Source organism: Macaca nemestrina, chromosome 13, assembly GCF_043159975.1.
Source record: "Macaca nemestrina isolate mMacNem1 chromosome 13, mMacNem.hap1, whole genome shotgun sequence".
In the NCBI taxonomy this organism is placed as follows: Eukaryota; Metazoa; Chordata; class Mammalia; order Primates; family Cercopithecidae; genus Macaca; species Macaca nemestrina.
The window spans coordinates 113,446,040-113,462,182 of NC_092137.1; the positions used below are offsets into that span (position 1 = coordinate 113,446,040).

Sequence of the window (16,143 nt, forward strand, 5' to 3'; positions counted from 1 at the left end):
CTTAGAAATTTCTGGCTGACAACTGAACCGTGTATACTTAGGCCAGACTCCAAGCAGCCCAGCCAAGGTTTAAAGCATTGACTGACGGGACTTTACGGATAGTGGTATGCAGGGCTTAGCTGACCAACCCTCTTCCTACTGAAGGAAATTACTTGTATATAAACCACACAATGCAAAGTCTCTGAAAATTTCCCCAAAGGCATGTAACAAAATAAACATTCATTCAGGAAAATCCACTACTAAGTCTTAGGAAGAACAGTGAGTCTGTGGCATTTGAGCCACAGCCTCATCCCATCTCATCCCCACTCCCCAGCTTCATGTGACAAACTCTACTTTGGGCCAATGCAGCCAAAAATTAAGGGGTCTTTCTTCCCCCAGATACTGGTCTAGGGCTCTGCCCCAGGTGCCACAGGCTGAGAATCCTAGAGCTCCAATTGCCCCTACCCTAGCCTGCCAGTGCGGAGGCTCCACACTGGGAGGGGCAATCTCAGAAGACCGGTGGCTACCAACCCACTCACAGAGAAGGTGTGTCACTCCCGGAGAAGCAGGCCACTGTCCAGCCCCCAGGGGAGAGCCAGGCTCTGAGACTGGCAACTCAGCAGTTCCGCCCAAGGGGGCTCGTATTTGGTACCGAGAATTGAGAAATCTTTGCCTAAGGGGATTGTCAAAAACAGTAAGACATCTTTCCAGAGAACCATTAAGGAAGGGGCTGGTAACTCCATGCTATTAGTAGCAAAAAGCAGAATGACAGACCAGCCAGAAGTTTAACATGGAAAAGCAGAGAAAGAGATAGCCAAGAGGAGCCCTCCTGGAATCTTGTTTATCCTTGAGGTTCGGGAAGTATGTATGGACTGGGCCGTATCCACTCAGGAGCAATCAGATGTCCAACAAACGTGAAAGCATTCTCCAAGGCATACACAGGTCCATCAGCAAAGAGCAGAAATCTTATTAGCTCAAAGTGCGTAAGCAGAACCTCTGACCAAACACTGGCTGAACATAAAAACATGTCTGTTCAAAGAACTAAAGGAAATCATATCTAAAAAAGGAAGGTAAGAGAACAATTATAGTTGGTCCTCCATATCCACAGATTCCTCATCTGTGGATTCAACCAACTGTGGATCAAAAGTATTCAGGAAAAAAAAAAATGTTGATACAGTTCCAAAAAAGTAAAACTTGGATTTTCCACATGCTGAGTACTATGTTGAATCCATGCAGATGAAGTGATGTGTAGGCATTGTATTAGGTATTATTATAAGTAATCTAGAGATTATTTAAAGTATACAGAATGATGTGAATAGGTTATATGCAATTCTATGCAATTTTCTATAAGATACTTGAGCATCCATGGAGTTTGGTATTTGTAGGGGGTCCTGGAATTAATCCCCCACAGATACCAAGAGATGACTTTACTCACCAAACAAACCAATGAAGAGATAAAAATTATTTTTAATAAATCAAATGGAATTCTGAAGTTGAAAAATATACTAAATGAAATGAAAAACTCACTAGAGGGGCTTAATAGTAGATCTGAGTTGGGAGAAGAAAATCAGTGAACTTGAAGATGGAACAACAGAAATTATACAATCTGAAAAACAGCAAAAAGAGTGAAATGAAAAGAGCTTCAGAGAAAGGTGAGAAACCATTAAGCATACCAAAATATGCGTAATGGAAGGACTAGAAGGACTAGAAGGCTAGGAGAGAGAAAAAAAGAACAGGAGAAAATATTTTTCAGAGTTAATGACTAGCCAGGCACAGTGGCATGTGCCTGTTGTCCCAGCTACTCAGGAGGCTGAGGTGGGAGAATTGCCTGAGTCCAGGAGTTTGAGGCTGCAGTGTGAGAAAACAGCACCTGTGAACAGCCACTGCACTCCAGCCTGCACAACATAGCGAGACCCTCTTAAAACAGAAAAAGAAGAAAAAGAGTTAGTGGTTGAAAAAGCCTCCAAATTTGATTTGATGAAAAATATGAATCTACATATTTAAGAAGCTCAATAAACTCAAAGTAGGATAAATGCAGAGACCATACCCAGACACATCACATTCAAAATGCTGAACGCCAAAGATAATGAGAAAACTCTGGCTAGATGTAAAATAATATAGCTATATGATTAAGACTTTTTATTAAATTGGGAAATTAAACATACACATACAAAAGTACACAAAACAAATGCTGACAGGCAAAACTAAACCAATGAGATGTTGGAAATATTCTGTATTATGGGTTGTAAACTACGGTCCCTGGGCTAAATTCTGCCCACTACCTGTTTTCTTTCCTAGTTTATTTTTTAGGGATAGGATCTCGCTCTCTTGCCTAGGCTGAAGTGCAGTGCCATGATCACAGCTCACTGCAACCTTGAACCTCTGGGCTCAAGTGATCTTCCCACCTCAGCCTCTCAAGTAGCTGGGACTACAGGCATGCACCACCATGCCCGGCTGTGTGTGTGTGTTGGGGGGGGGGTTGTCATTTTGAGATGGAGTTTCGCTCTGTCACCCAGGCTGTAGTGCAGTGCATGATCCTGGCTCACTGTAACCTCCACCTCCTAGGTTCAAGCGATTCTCCTGCCTCAGCCTCTCGAGTAGCTGGGATTACAGGCACCCGCCACCACACCCAGCTAAGTTTTGTATTTTTAGTAGAGACAGGGTTTCACCACACTGGCCAGGCTCGTCTTGAACTCCTGATCTCAGGTGATTCACCTGCCTCAACCTCCCAAAGTGCTGGGATTACAGGTGTGAGCCACCACACCTGGCTGATGCATGGCTATTTTAAAAATTTTTTTGTAGAGATGAGGTCTCACTATGTTGCCTAGGCTGGTCTCAAACTCCTGGGCTCAAGTGATCCTCCCATCTTGACCTTCCAAAGTGCTGGGATTACCAGCATGAGCCATCACACCTGGTCTGTTTTCTTAAAAAAAAAAAAAAAAAAAAAAGTTTTATTCAAACACAGCCATGTATGTTCATTTATGCATTGGTTTGCTGGCAATTTTTTACTATCTGAATCGTTACAGAAAAACCTGCCACCTGTGCTGTACTGTGTATCTTGTTCTGGGTAGTGAGACACACACACATTTTTTTCTCCTGAGCTATATAACTTAGAACTTTTCCAACTTCACAGCTTTTTATTATAACTCAATAAAAATTTTAAAAATTTAAAATATGTTACACTTTGAACTTGAGTTCACTTGAGTACACTTTGAGTTACTTTAAAGCTTGTCTTTTTTTTCATTAAACAGCAAGACAACTTGTTTGATCTTTGATTATTGCAATGTGTGAAACCTTTGAGGGTCAGTCTCTATTGCCTGATGTTTCTGTTGCAGCCCACACTGGGTCCACTGTGCTGGGATTACAGGCGTGAGTCACCACATCCGGCCAAGATATTATAAAATTTTTAACAGAACTAGTCTACCCTCAACCAAAACCATGAAAATGTAGTCACTGAAGTAAGTGAAAGACACAGTTTCACTGATGAGGCAATCATTCTACATGAACCACGAACAAGGCAAGAAACTCAGTAAATCTATCTGCTGTGGTGCAATGTACCCTGGAACTACAATGGTTACTACTCCCTCAATATTGCCCTTAGCCCTTTATCTCTGGAAAAACTTTAGAGGAATACCTGCAAAAGAACTCAGTGCTGTCAGTAGAGCAGAACTTTAGAAACTAGCAGAGAAATCCTTGTGATCACAAAAATGAAGCCCGAGGTATATGTACTACACATGTGGACTTGCTACAACTAGACACTATCTAATTTGTAAGCAGACGGCTGCCCTCAAGTCTTTGAGTCAGCACAATAAATAAACCCTAACTCCTTTGGACAAAACTTTGTAAAACTAGTTATATTAAAGCAAAATAAAAGTTATATTAACTTGCATATCACTTAATCATATTACTTTAGAAACTTAAAGGATATACTCAATTCTCATCATCTTTAGTGATGCCCATTCAGATTTGAGGGCACCTCTCATTTTCTGCCTGGTTATTAAAGGACAGATTACAGAGGCTCAGGGATAAGCATAAGGTTAATTCTAGAAATATCAAGAAATAAGATCTGCAAGAGTCTTAAGGATAAGAGTGAAATCCATCTGCTTTGCAAAGGAGGAAGTGGAAGCCCAGGAAGAATAAAGCTTACTCAAGACTGCAAAGAGGCCAACACACTAGAAATCAGAAATCCTGACTCCTAGCCTACTGTCCCCTAAAACATGAGATTTTTTTCTTACACATAGAGATGAAGATGGGGCAAGTGCCATCTCTAAATACACGAGTTTTTAAACACTGAGAAGGAAATGTCCACGTGACATACATGCCAAAATGTATGTAGTGACCTTTCAGTGAAAAAAAAAAAAAAAATTGAGACTAGAACTCCATTATAACAGTAAGAGCAGACTGACTTCATTCCTGGCATCTATTAGCATTTATGCATTTTACTCACTTATTATGTTCTGAGGATGCTATGGTTTGAATGTCTCCCCTAAAAGTTCATGTGTTGAAAACTTAATTGCCATAGACACAGTATTAAGAGATGGGGCCTTAAAGACGAGATTAGGCCATGAGGGCTCTGTCCTCATGAATGGATTAATGCCATTATCACAGGGGCAGTTATTATGGAAGTGATTTCTTGACTAAAAAAAAAGAAAGATGAGTTCAGCCCAAGTTCTTCTGTGCTTTGCATACTCACTGCTGTCTTTCCGCCTTCCACCATGGGATAACCCTCACCAGCTGCCAGTGCCGTGCTCTTGGACCTCCCAGCCTCCAGAACTGGGAGCCAAATAAACTGGTCTTTATAAATTACCTAATCTGTGGTATTCTGTTATAGCTGGAGAAAAGGGACTAAGACAGAGAGGATCTTCTACAAGAGTAATCCAGTCGTTTGTTTTTGATTGGTTTCTCTAGGCTTCAAGGAATTAAAAGATATAACTAGTAAACTGCCTAATGCACAGAATACTGTGACTTTAATTATTAAATGTTCTTCAGATTCCTTCTCAAATTTTTATTTAGATTGAACAACTGGGATTAAGAAGAAGAAAAGGCCCACCAGGAATGGTGGCTCACGCCTGTAGTCTCAGCACTTTGGGAGGCCGAGGCGGGCAGGCAGACCACAGGGTAAGGAGATCAAAACCATCCTGGCTAACATGGTGAAACCCTCTCTACTGAAAATACAAAAAATTAGCTGGGTGTGGTGGCACGCACCCATAGTCCCAGCTACTTAAGAGGCTGAGGCTGGAGAATTGCTTGAACCCGGGAGGCAGAGGTTTCAGTGGGCCGAGATCCTGCCACTGCACTCCAGCCTGGGCAACAGAGCGAGACTCTATCTGAAAAAACAAACAAACAAACAAACAAACAACCCAAACAAAAGAAGAAGAAAAGGCCCTTGAGGACAGGGACCATGTTTTATTTACTTCAGTTCCTTATTTAGAGCCTAAGTATAGAGTAGACACCTTAAAACTGGTGAATTGCTGTTGTCTAGGGATTTATTTTGTTGTTAATGGAGAAAAGTCAATTTCACATTCTTTTTCATTAAAACAAAACTGCAAAACTATCTTAAATGATACGACTTGAGCAACATTAGAAATGAGTTGGAGTCTCTAAGATTAAAGGCAGAAGGAATGAACATAGTCACTCTCATAATTAACAATTAATAATCACTCTCGCCGGGCGCGGTGGCTCAAGCCTGTAATCCCAGCACTTTGGGAGGCCGAGACGGGTGGATCACAACGTCAGGAGATTGAGACCATCCTGCCTAACACGGTGAAACCCCGTCTCTACTAAAAAATACAAAAAACTAGCCGGGCGAGGTGGCAGGCGCCTGTAGTCCCAGCTACTCGGGAAGCTGAGGCAGGAGAATGGCTTGAACCCGGGAGGCAGAGCTTGCAGTGAGCTGAGATCTGGCCACTGCACTCCAGCCTGGGCGACAGAGCAAGACTCCGTCTCAAAAAAAAAAAAAAAAAAAAATCACTCTCATCTAGCTGATAAAGTCATTTCCCACATGGGTACAGGCTAACAACTCCTGCAACTACTGCTGGGTAAATGGATGGCGGTTGCTAGGAGCCATGTTTCTCACTGTTGGAGTGGGAGGTTACAGACATGCAAGGGAAGTCTGGAATGATCAACATGGTAATCGAGTTAGAGACATAGTATGAACTCATGTTTTACTACTACAGATACAGATGGTTACATATAGATAAATCTATAGAAATGTACACCTATAGGGCTTCATATACGTACATATATTTCCTTCCTCTGTCAGTTGAGGAGGCCTAAAAACAATGACACCCCAGTAGCAATCAGCATACTTAGTACCCAGATCTCAGTTTTTAATAAAAGGAGCCAAGGCTTCTTAGAGAAATGATTCATTCTAGGGCTTGGCCAAGAAATATACAAAATGACACTAGAGCATCCTATAGTACCAGAAAGGAAGTGCTCAAAGAAAACACAATGATGGGGAAAGTCACAAGGAAATGGGAGCTAACTGCAAGAGCTTTCAATGGCCGATGCAAGAAAGAATTTGAGTTAAAAAACAAAACAAAAAACAAAAACACACATTAGACTTTAACCCAAAATACAAACTAAGTATCCATGAGTCATACTGACATACATCATTGAATAAAATTAATGGTAGAGAACAGATAAGTCTCTTGTGCAGAATTACAGATAATTTCGGTACTTCGCCAGCAAAGTAACTCCGCATTCCTTAAGTGACTTTGTTCCAAAGAGCACAGTATGTATGAAAAGGGGAAACAGAAATAACCATTTTTTTTTTTTTTTCACGGGGGAAGAGGGGGCGGGGGGCAAAAGTGACATTCAGAAGGGAAAAGCAGTAACTTTATAGTGGAAAAAAAATGACAAACACTATGTCAGCCAAATGAGATTAAAGTTAACCTCAAAAGTAATATCATGTTTACAGTATGTGTTCTCAAAATAATGTGATGAAAATAGCAATTTACCTCTGTGGTCTTCCCCCCAAAACACACAGCCCCAGTCTAGTCATGAGAAAACATCAGAAAAATCTCAATTGAGGAACATTCCCCAGGTATTTACCTGACCATTACTCTTCAAAACTGTCAAGTCATCAAAAACAAGGAAAGTCTGAGAAACTGTCATATCCAAGAGAAGCCTAACATGACATGACAACTACATAACATGGTATCCTGGGTAGGATCCTGGCACTGTAAAACAGTACTAGGGAAAAACTCAGAAAATCGAAAAAAATTATGAACTTTAGTTAACAATGAGTCATTTCAACAAAGGTAGCATGCGAATGTATGTTAGCAGGGAAACAGTGTGGGCTATGTTAAAAATCTGTACTACTGTGGCAATGTCTCCAAAACTCTAAAACTGTCCTAGTTTATTTTTTAAAAGTTTATTTTCAAAAATTACATAGCAAGGCAGAACAGACATAACAGAAGGCTTCGAAAGATAGGATGGTTTTGTATTTATGAAAAGTATTTGTCTTTCACCATAACTGGTAAAGCATTTTAAAGTCTCCTAAAGGTTTAACTGTTCGTCAAATAAGTTTTAGTTTAAACTATTTACCTGAAGATTAAAAAAACAAAACAAAATTTGGCTAATTCTACTTGAGGATAAAAGATAGGGCTATTATCGACTTACTCAACTAGTCTATTTTTGACTAAACTGAATGCTTGCTTAAGTCTCAACAGAGTTAACAAACAGCTTCCAATTGGTATTGGAATCAAATCCAAAGTCCTACGTAGGGTCATACATCATCTGGTCCTGCCTATTCTTTGACGTCATTTTATACTACCATAGCCCATTTTCATTCACTTGAGCCACACCAGTCTTTCTGTTCTAAGAACCTAGTAAGCCTTAGGGCTTTCATGTTTTGTCCTTGTCTGGTACCTGTTACCTACTGCTGGGTAGCAAACTACCCCCAACACTTAGCAGCTTTCTACAACTCCTACTTTAGTCACTTATGATTCTGAGTGTCATCAATTTGGACTGATTCCACCAGGAAGCTCATCATGCAGCTTTAGTTAGCTGGCAGCTAGACCGGGGATAGGTGACTACTGGCCACATGTCTGGCAGTTAGTGCTAGCTGTTGGGTGTTGGGAGAACCATGCATTTCCATTGGGTAGCCTGGGCTTTTTCACAGGGCTGCAAGCAGAGGTCCAAGTGTAAGAGTAGAAGCATTCACTTGATCAAAGCAAGTTACAAGGCCAGTCCATATACAAGTGGTGGGAAGCTGACTCCAGCCTTGATGGGAGGACTATGCAGCCATCTAAAATCAGACACATGTAGAATCCTTCTCCTGAAAGCTTTCCATAGCTATGCCTTAGTCATGCTCTCTTCAAAATATAGTATCTTCAGAGGCCTTTCCTAACCACTGTGTTTAAAATAGCTCCTCATCCTACTTTCTTTGTCCTTCACCATTTCATGACCCTGTTTTATTTTCTACCAACTGTCCACTATATCCTGGTTCACTTGTCTGTTTTCTCTATGAGAGCAAGTACTTAATCTGCCTTGTTCATTCCCAAGAGCTAGCATAGTAGGTACTCAACAAATATACAGGCAATTCAAATCTCTATTTTTTATTCCACAATAAGATGATCAAGTTATTAAAAAACTGAAAAAGTAATGCACTTTAGTGAGTAAAATGTACTTCAGTAAAAACAATCTAAGTGGAAATAAGACTTTTGTCTCTTCTGTCCAGACAAAAAAAAAAATGAAGAATCTACGTGTGAAGTACAAAGTAGAAGCTGGGTGTGGTGGTGCATGCCTGTAGTTCCAGCTATAGGAGGCTGAAGCATGAGGACCGCTTGAGCCAAGGAGTTCAAGGCTGCAGTGAGCTATGATGATGCCACTGCACTCCAGCTCTGGGTGACAGAGCAAGACCTCATCTCTAAAATAAAACAAAAGACAAAGTAGAAAGTTACCTGAGTCTTTTCCAAGTTATTTAATTTAGAGCAACAGTCTCTAAATACAGTAATATTAAGATAGCAGTTTAGAAATTAACTTTTTTTCAGATCACTCTAACATAAAATCTCTCAACTGAATCTCTAGTTTGTCTCATTTTGTTAAGAGCTTTAACATTACATGGGAAGGTTCAGAGACTTCTATTTCCATCCTTCAACATGTAGTGACAGTCAACGTATCAGGCTCTGTAGCACCATGATATCCCAGCACCAGACTACTCCAGCCATCCTCTCATTCAAAGAAGGGCTGCAAGACGTGGTTGGACTACACAAATCACATCTGATCTTAATCCACGTACAGAAAGTTGTACTATAAAGAATACTTTCCAAAATTGTTTACTCGAATAAAAACAGATCAAGTCATTACAGAGCATTTTTCCATTTTAATAAGAACAACAGACCTACTCAAGGTAATTTTATTCTGTTTATTTAAATAAGGATAAGGCTACTTAAAAGACTTTTTACATACAAAATGTACAAGGTTAAACTTTTCTGTACTGAATTACAAAACCTGCACAAGCATTTAATAAAAGAGCACACTTAAAAACATTTGACCATCATTTAGCCTCTAAAAATTACTGAAGTTCAACAGTAGTAAATAGAGGAAGCTCTTACATATATATATATATATATATATGATTTAATCTACTGGCAGTTTTACTTAATGTAAGTTTTTAAAAGGTCACATTGCTATTGAATGAGTCTCTAGATCAGTTTTAGAATCGTCTCTCAAAACTTAAGTCAACCAAAATATTATTTCAAATAATAATTCCAATTCTGAAGAATTTTAATACTAGCAAATATATTATGGCCTCATAGTAGTAACTGAACCAACTTTCCAAAGTGCCTGCTAGCTGTCCAGATGAATTAGGCTACTTTGGAAAACTGTACTGTCTTTACAGTCATTGAGAAGTCATTCAGTGCCCTGGTGCTGTAGGGTCCTGAGACTTTCCAGAATTCACACAGCAGTCTATGATCCTTCAAATGTAAGAGGACAGGGGGTCAGCCTATCTTCACCTCTCATTGAATGAGGAGGGCCAAGCAATAAGACTTGCAAACCTAAGCCAGAAGCTTGGGTTCTACAGTAAGGAGGCAGGAGAATTAAAATAGAGAAAGAAAATGTGTAAGGAGAAAGGGTAAAGAAGGAACAATGAGGGAAAGGAAGAAAAAACAAGGATGCCTGCTAATGGCAGGAAGTGGTAAAGTGACTATAACTACAACTTACAAGCCACCCACTAACTCTAATGCCATTCATTTGCCTACTCCAATAAGAAAAGCTGGCTTTACTGGAATATAGAATCAAGAGCAACATTATCCGCCTCATGTTAGTGAGTAACTAGTATTCTAAAGTTGTTTGCCATACATATCAAGTTCTTCTAACCTTTGAAGCAAACCAAAATACTTCAAAACATAGGGCTCCCAGGGCTGCTGCTCCAGATTCCCAGCATTCTGCATGCTTCACTATGTGGAGAAAGACATTTCAAGCTGTATCCATACACCTTCAGAAGGAACAAAGCTCTAAGAAGGTGGGATCATGTTAACACATAGTAAATGGTTTAGCGTTTCTCCACATCATTTCAAACTCAAAATAGCTCAATAATATGCTGCTACATGAGCACTGATTCTGAATGTTCATAATATAAACTTCAATTTGAAGCAACAATGTTACACAGTTCAGCTGTTATTACCAACCTACTCTGTAAGTTAAAATACAAATAAAATATTAATTTTATTGAGTAACTAAAAATAAGTTCCCACTGACTTAAAATCGTCAAATGGCTAACTCTCTCTCAACTAAGAGAGAAACACAGAAGGAAGCGGAAAGGACAACTGAATATAAAATAAAATTTGTCCATCTACTCTAAAATCTGCACTTTTAAAATCTCCTTTTGCATATATTTATGTATAGGATCACAGTTGCCCACCAACATTATTATGTCTATCAGCCCTGCAGATAACAATTTACTGTAACGTTAATTTATGCAGTACTTAGTATGTTTTATCTTATGTGTACAGATTTACAGTCTGAAATAAAGGCAAAATGATTAAAAACTATTGGGTTAAAGTCTTAGTATGATACTTACCTGCAAGGCTGAATAAATTTTTTGGAAGGCTATTCAATAGCTGAACTAAAATGCTTGTTTTAACAAATCAAAAGAGAAATAAGACTACTTTAAAACATATTTAAAAAGGTAAATCCCAATTTGAAGATCAATCATATAACAAAAAAGTATGAAGTATCCTTTGCTTTTGCTTAGAAACACACAGCAGAAGAGTAGAAACTAGAACTCATGAATATAAGGTAAACCCTATCTTCCCACTGATTTCCATTATACAACTGGAGTGAAAAATACCACTCGAACAAAAATAAACAAAAAACCTTAGCAGGTAATTCTGTGTGGAACAGCCCTGTGGGAAGAGTCTATATTACAGCTGCAGGGAATCGCATGTAAGCTAGGAATCCACCTTCCTATGTTGCACTCTGCAGTGACTTCCGACTCCAGTGGCTCCTCTATTGCCTACTCCATATTACACTAATTTTTGCCCCTGACTGCTATGCTTCCTGGACTCTTATAAATTCTAGAATTCTACCCCCACTCCCAATTCTCTAAACTTTCTTCCATCGAATACCACCTCTAACATGATTACTCTGCCTAAGATTTTTTAAATCAACGTCATTTTGAAAAGATTAAGCTCCCCGGAGCGAGTAATAGCTGAACTCACAGAGTGAGATCACAGACTGCTCATGAAAACAGTAGGTAGGACTGCTGCATGACAAGAACATTCTAAAGGATGGGCCAGATGCAGAATCGACCAGTCAACTCATAATATATATATCAATTGTTACAACTTCAAGGAAAGGAACAATAGCAAGCACTGATTCCTTTTTGCTTTTTATGGGAAGAAGCAATGTAAGCAATTAAAGAACAACATTTTTATCTGTATATTCTCAATAGTTTTCCAGCAGTACTACAAAGATGCTTTTCTTGGTGAACCTTTAAGGATGAATGTTGCAATATTTACTAAAATACTATGATAAATTCTTATATGCTTCTGCTTTGTAAAAGAAATTAAAATGGCAGGCAAACTAGTAAAATATTTGAGTTTTTAAAAAAATCTCAAATTTCCCCAAAGACTCTGAACAAGGCTAATGAGAGTAACTCCTAAAATTCACTGAATGCTTTCTTTTTTTTTGAGATGGAGTTTCGCTCTTGTTGCCTAGGCTGGAGTGCAACGGCATGATCTTAGCTCATCGCAACCTCCACCTCCTGGGTTCAAGCGATTCTCCTGCCTCAGCCTCCCGAGTAGCTGGGATTACAGCATGCACCACTATGCCCGGCTAATTTTGTATTTTTTAGTAGAGACGGGGTTTCTCCATGTTGGTCAGGCTGGTCTCGAACTCCTGACCTCAGGTGATCTGCCCGCCTCAGCCTCTCAAAGAGCTGGGATTACAGGCGTGAGCCACTGTGCCTGGCCAATTCAATGGATGCTTTATAGCAGACTTGCAGCTAATGATTTCAGTAGGGTCAATATAAATGACATATACTAAGCCTTTGGTTTTAAAAGATATTCTTTCCTAATCAGGGCAAGACAGGCAAGAATTTTAAAAAAGGAAGGGAGGGAGGGAAGAAGGGAAGGAAAATAAATCCTTTATTTTTTTAAACCTATTTGGAACCTCTTAAGAAAATTCCACAATAATCAGGATTTCTGTAAATATTGTCAATATATATGAACATGTTTGAAAAACTACAGTTACAGTATATTTACATTTTTGGAAACTTTTCTTCAGGGCCAAGTAACATGTTGTATCTTCCTTTTTGCTTGTGGGGGCTTCAGGTTATTCTGAAAGACATGAACAGAAATTAGTTTATACTTGTAGGAATATCAGAAAACAACTAAAATGAACATTTTAAACAACCAAGGTTTACTATTAATATATTAATGGAAGATCACTGCTGCCATCTGGTGGGAATATATTCAAAGAGAAGGGGGTGAGTTTTCTAGCGCTGTGGTTCTCAAACCTGTGTAGTTTAGAATAACTCAGAGCATTTAAAAACATGCCCCAGGCCTGGTCTTATCCTAGAACCAATTAAACCAGAATCCATAAAAGGTAGGGGGATAAGGCTCTGACTTCTTTTTGCTTTTTTTTGGAAGCTCTTCAAGTGATCTTAACATACAATCAGAGTTGAAAACCACTGACTGCTCCAGATCTGCCTTCTCCCTGTCCAGCCCATCTCCCCCATCAACTTGGCAATCCAAAGTCAGTGGGAAACAGGCCAGGTAGGCAGCTCACGTCTGTAATCCCAGCACTCTGTGAGGCCGAGTCAGGCAGATCACTTGAGGTCAGGAGTTTGAGACCAGCCTGGCCAAAAGGTTTGGTGAAACCCTGTCTCTACAAAAATGTGTATCTCGTATCTATAAAAGAGTAAAATTTTCTAGGGTAGAGAAATGCTGTTTAACAGCCTGGAAAAAAAAAATTCTGAGGCTTACTCCTTATGGCAATATTTGAGATGTAGCTTTATTCTTATAACTCTTATCCCACACCTTCCTCCTCTCTCCTACAAAGGTAGCTGAAGGGTGTATGGAGGAAGCATGGCCTCCGGAGTGTGTGCCCTGGGATAGAAGAAACCTAAATTCAAATTGCAGTCCGGTCGCTTACTAATAACTCTGGAACTCTGGACAAACTTATTTAAATTTACTAAGTTTCTGTTTCCTTATCTGTGAAATAGGAATAACGAAGATGCCTACTTCATAGGGTTACTGACAGGAGTCAATGAACTCATGAAAGTAAAAAACTCATGACCAAGTCAGCTGGTTTTCTTTTCCCAGGGTCTACTATTTTAGAATGTTTGAATTTTCCGAGTTTTGATCCCTTGGATACATGATTAGATGATAATAATACCAAAGCCAAAGTATACTACAGGAATAACGGCTATTAAACTACTAGGTATTTAAAAGTAAAAGTACTTTTCTGAAGAGCCTATATATATTACATATATATATATATATATAAAAACTCATCTCACAAATTAAACTCTAATACATTGTGTTAACTGCACCAAATTTGCCAACAAGCATCCAAATGACTCAACATAGTAGAGCGCAACATAATAGATTTCCCCAACTTCGGCTATCCCCACAAAGCGAGGTAACTTGAGCAGCAGGCGAGGCAAGTGGTAAATCTTAAAAAGATTCTGGTGTGGGTTTAAGGTATGGTGTGGGTTTAAGGTGTGGGTTTAAGATAGACTTAAGGTCAGGCCCCAAATGCTACTTAATAAATGTGTGACCCTGGACAAATTACTTAATGTTCTAAACCCTGCTAATAAAGGAATATTTATCTGTTTTAGTTCCAAGACAGTTAAAGGAATTAAATGAGAAAAATCTAGGAAAACTGCCTAACAGCTCCTCTCTCTACGTATTTAAGCAGAAATAACTTGAGTGAACTTTTAAAAACATTAATCACCATGGATTTTAAAATTCCAGGATTCAAGTACTGGAGTAATGAGATGTATTATACAAATTGGACAGACCATCAAAAGGGTTCAAGAACAGAATGTAGCACAGTCGACCCACCTCCCGTCATCAGGCAGACTGCTCAGGTTTCATTCAGACCACTTACCAGCATGGAAACCACCCCCATACTTACCATGGCCTCTGCTTCTTCTTTAGGAGCAGCTCGCTTTAACTTCACTGGAGTAGTTCCAACAGGGGACAATGGTGGCGACTTCACAGGGCCTGAAGGACTTTTCCTATGCGTTAAGTCATGGTTCTGTTTAGTGTCATTATTATTGTGTTCCGTTTTATTGTTCATAGGCAAATTGGAAGACAAAATTAGGGGTGAAACACTCGAAGAGGAATTTGATAATTTTCTAAAGGCATTACTGGTAAAGCTTGCCTGAGGGGGAGGCTTGAGTCGATCATTATCTCCATTCTCTGTCTTTTTCACTTTTATGCTTGTACTTGTTGAACTTCCATCAAATACGATGAGGGGTCTTTTCCTTAACCCATCTACAGTACTACTCCTGAAATCAAAGAGATGCACTCTTGAAAAATACCATCTGGAATTCAAGTTCACTGGAATTCAAGTTAAAATAAACAGTAAACAAAAAGATTTATTGATAAGACTAATCTATTCTAAGTGAGACTATTAAAAATGAATTTTCTATGTTCACTCTAAATGAAAGAATTTCCTAGTGTTTTATTTCAAAGTTTAAAATAGTTATGTACAAGAAATTCAAAGTTAGCTTTAATGTATACACAAGATGCAGCTATTTTTAAAACATCAATTAACCATCTAGCCCTGGAACTTAAAATGAGATTTCCTAGTTAAAAAACAAACACCAGCTTATTGATGAGGTTATCTTAACCATGTAATCTGTTATTATTTAAAAAGGATAATAAACTATAAAACTATACCAAGACTACCACAGTAGCAGTCTACAAATGAGGCACAGCATTCTACTCCATTCAATAAAGGTCTCTAAAGCCAAGGCATTTTCTAAACTAATTGTAACTATGACATTTGTACAAGTTCAATTGTAAAATTTGGCAAGTGTCTCATATTTACCTCCTGGAAACCTAATTTCCACTCTTAATAGTAAAGGTTAATAATGAAAGCATTCATTTGCTTACTACTTATTATACCTCAAGCTATATCACAGATCAATTGAAAAAAAAAATTTTTTTTTTTTTTTTTTTTTTGAGAGGGAGTTGCACTCTCGTTGCCCAGGGTGGCATGCAATGGCACGATCTCGGCTCACTGCAACCTCCACCTCCCAGGTTCAAGCGATTCTCCTGCCTCAGCCTCCTGAGTAGCTGGGATTACAGGTGCATGCCACCATGCCCAGCTAATTTTTGTATTTTTAGTAGAGACAGGGTTTCACCAAGTTGGCCAGGCTGGTCTTGAACTCCTGACCTCAGGGTGATCCACCCGCCTCAGCCTCCCAACATGCTGGGATTACAGGCGTGAGCCACTGCGCCTGGCCTCAAAAAAAAAAAATCCTTTTAATTAAACATGTTAAAAGAACTTGACATAGCCAGTTATCAGGAAGAACATTTTAGCCCTGCCACTCAAAGTGTGATCCAGGGACCAGCAGCACCAGCACAGCAATGTCATTAGCTTGGGAGCTTGTAAGAAATGGAGAATCTGGGGCATCAACCTGAACTAATACATCAAACCCACCTTTGAACCAGACTCCTAGGCAGTTGGCCAAACTCA

General features: G+C 39.2%; 1 protein-coding gene across 8 annotated transcripts in view; it reads right to left on the minus strand.

Moving 5' to 3' along the window:
- C13H2orf49 (chromosome 13 C2orf49 homolog) overlaps nucleotides 1–16,143 on the minus strand; it is a 47,659-nt gene that overhangs the window by 27,377 nt on the left and 4,139 nt on the right. For 5 of the 8 annotated variants that reach the window (XR_011612058.1, XR_011612057.1, XR_011612056.1 and 2 more), the window contains exons 3-4: nucleotides 14,572–14,947; nucleotides 12,693–12,767 (exon numbers count right to left, since the gene is read on the minus strand). Coding sequence is in view for 3 of the 8 variants with exons in the window: in XM_024795512.2 (XP_024651280.2) it covers nucleotides 12,711–12,767; nucleotides 14,572–14,947 (433 nt within the window). In the remaining 5 variants the exon portion in view is untranslated. Of the gene's footprint in view, nucleotides 1–2,913; nucleotides 8,852–10,388; nucleotides 12,768–14,571; nucleotides 14,948–16,143 lie in introns of those variants that run through there. The other 3 variants (XM_024795512.2, XM_011755531.2, XM_011755529.2) reach the window with 3 other exon arrangements.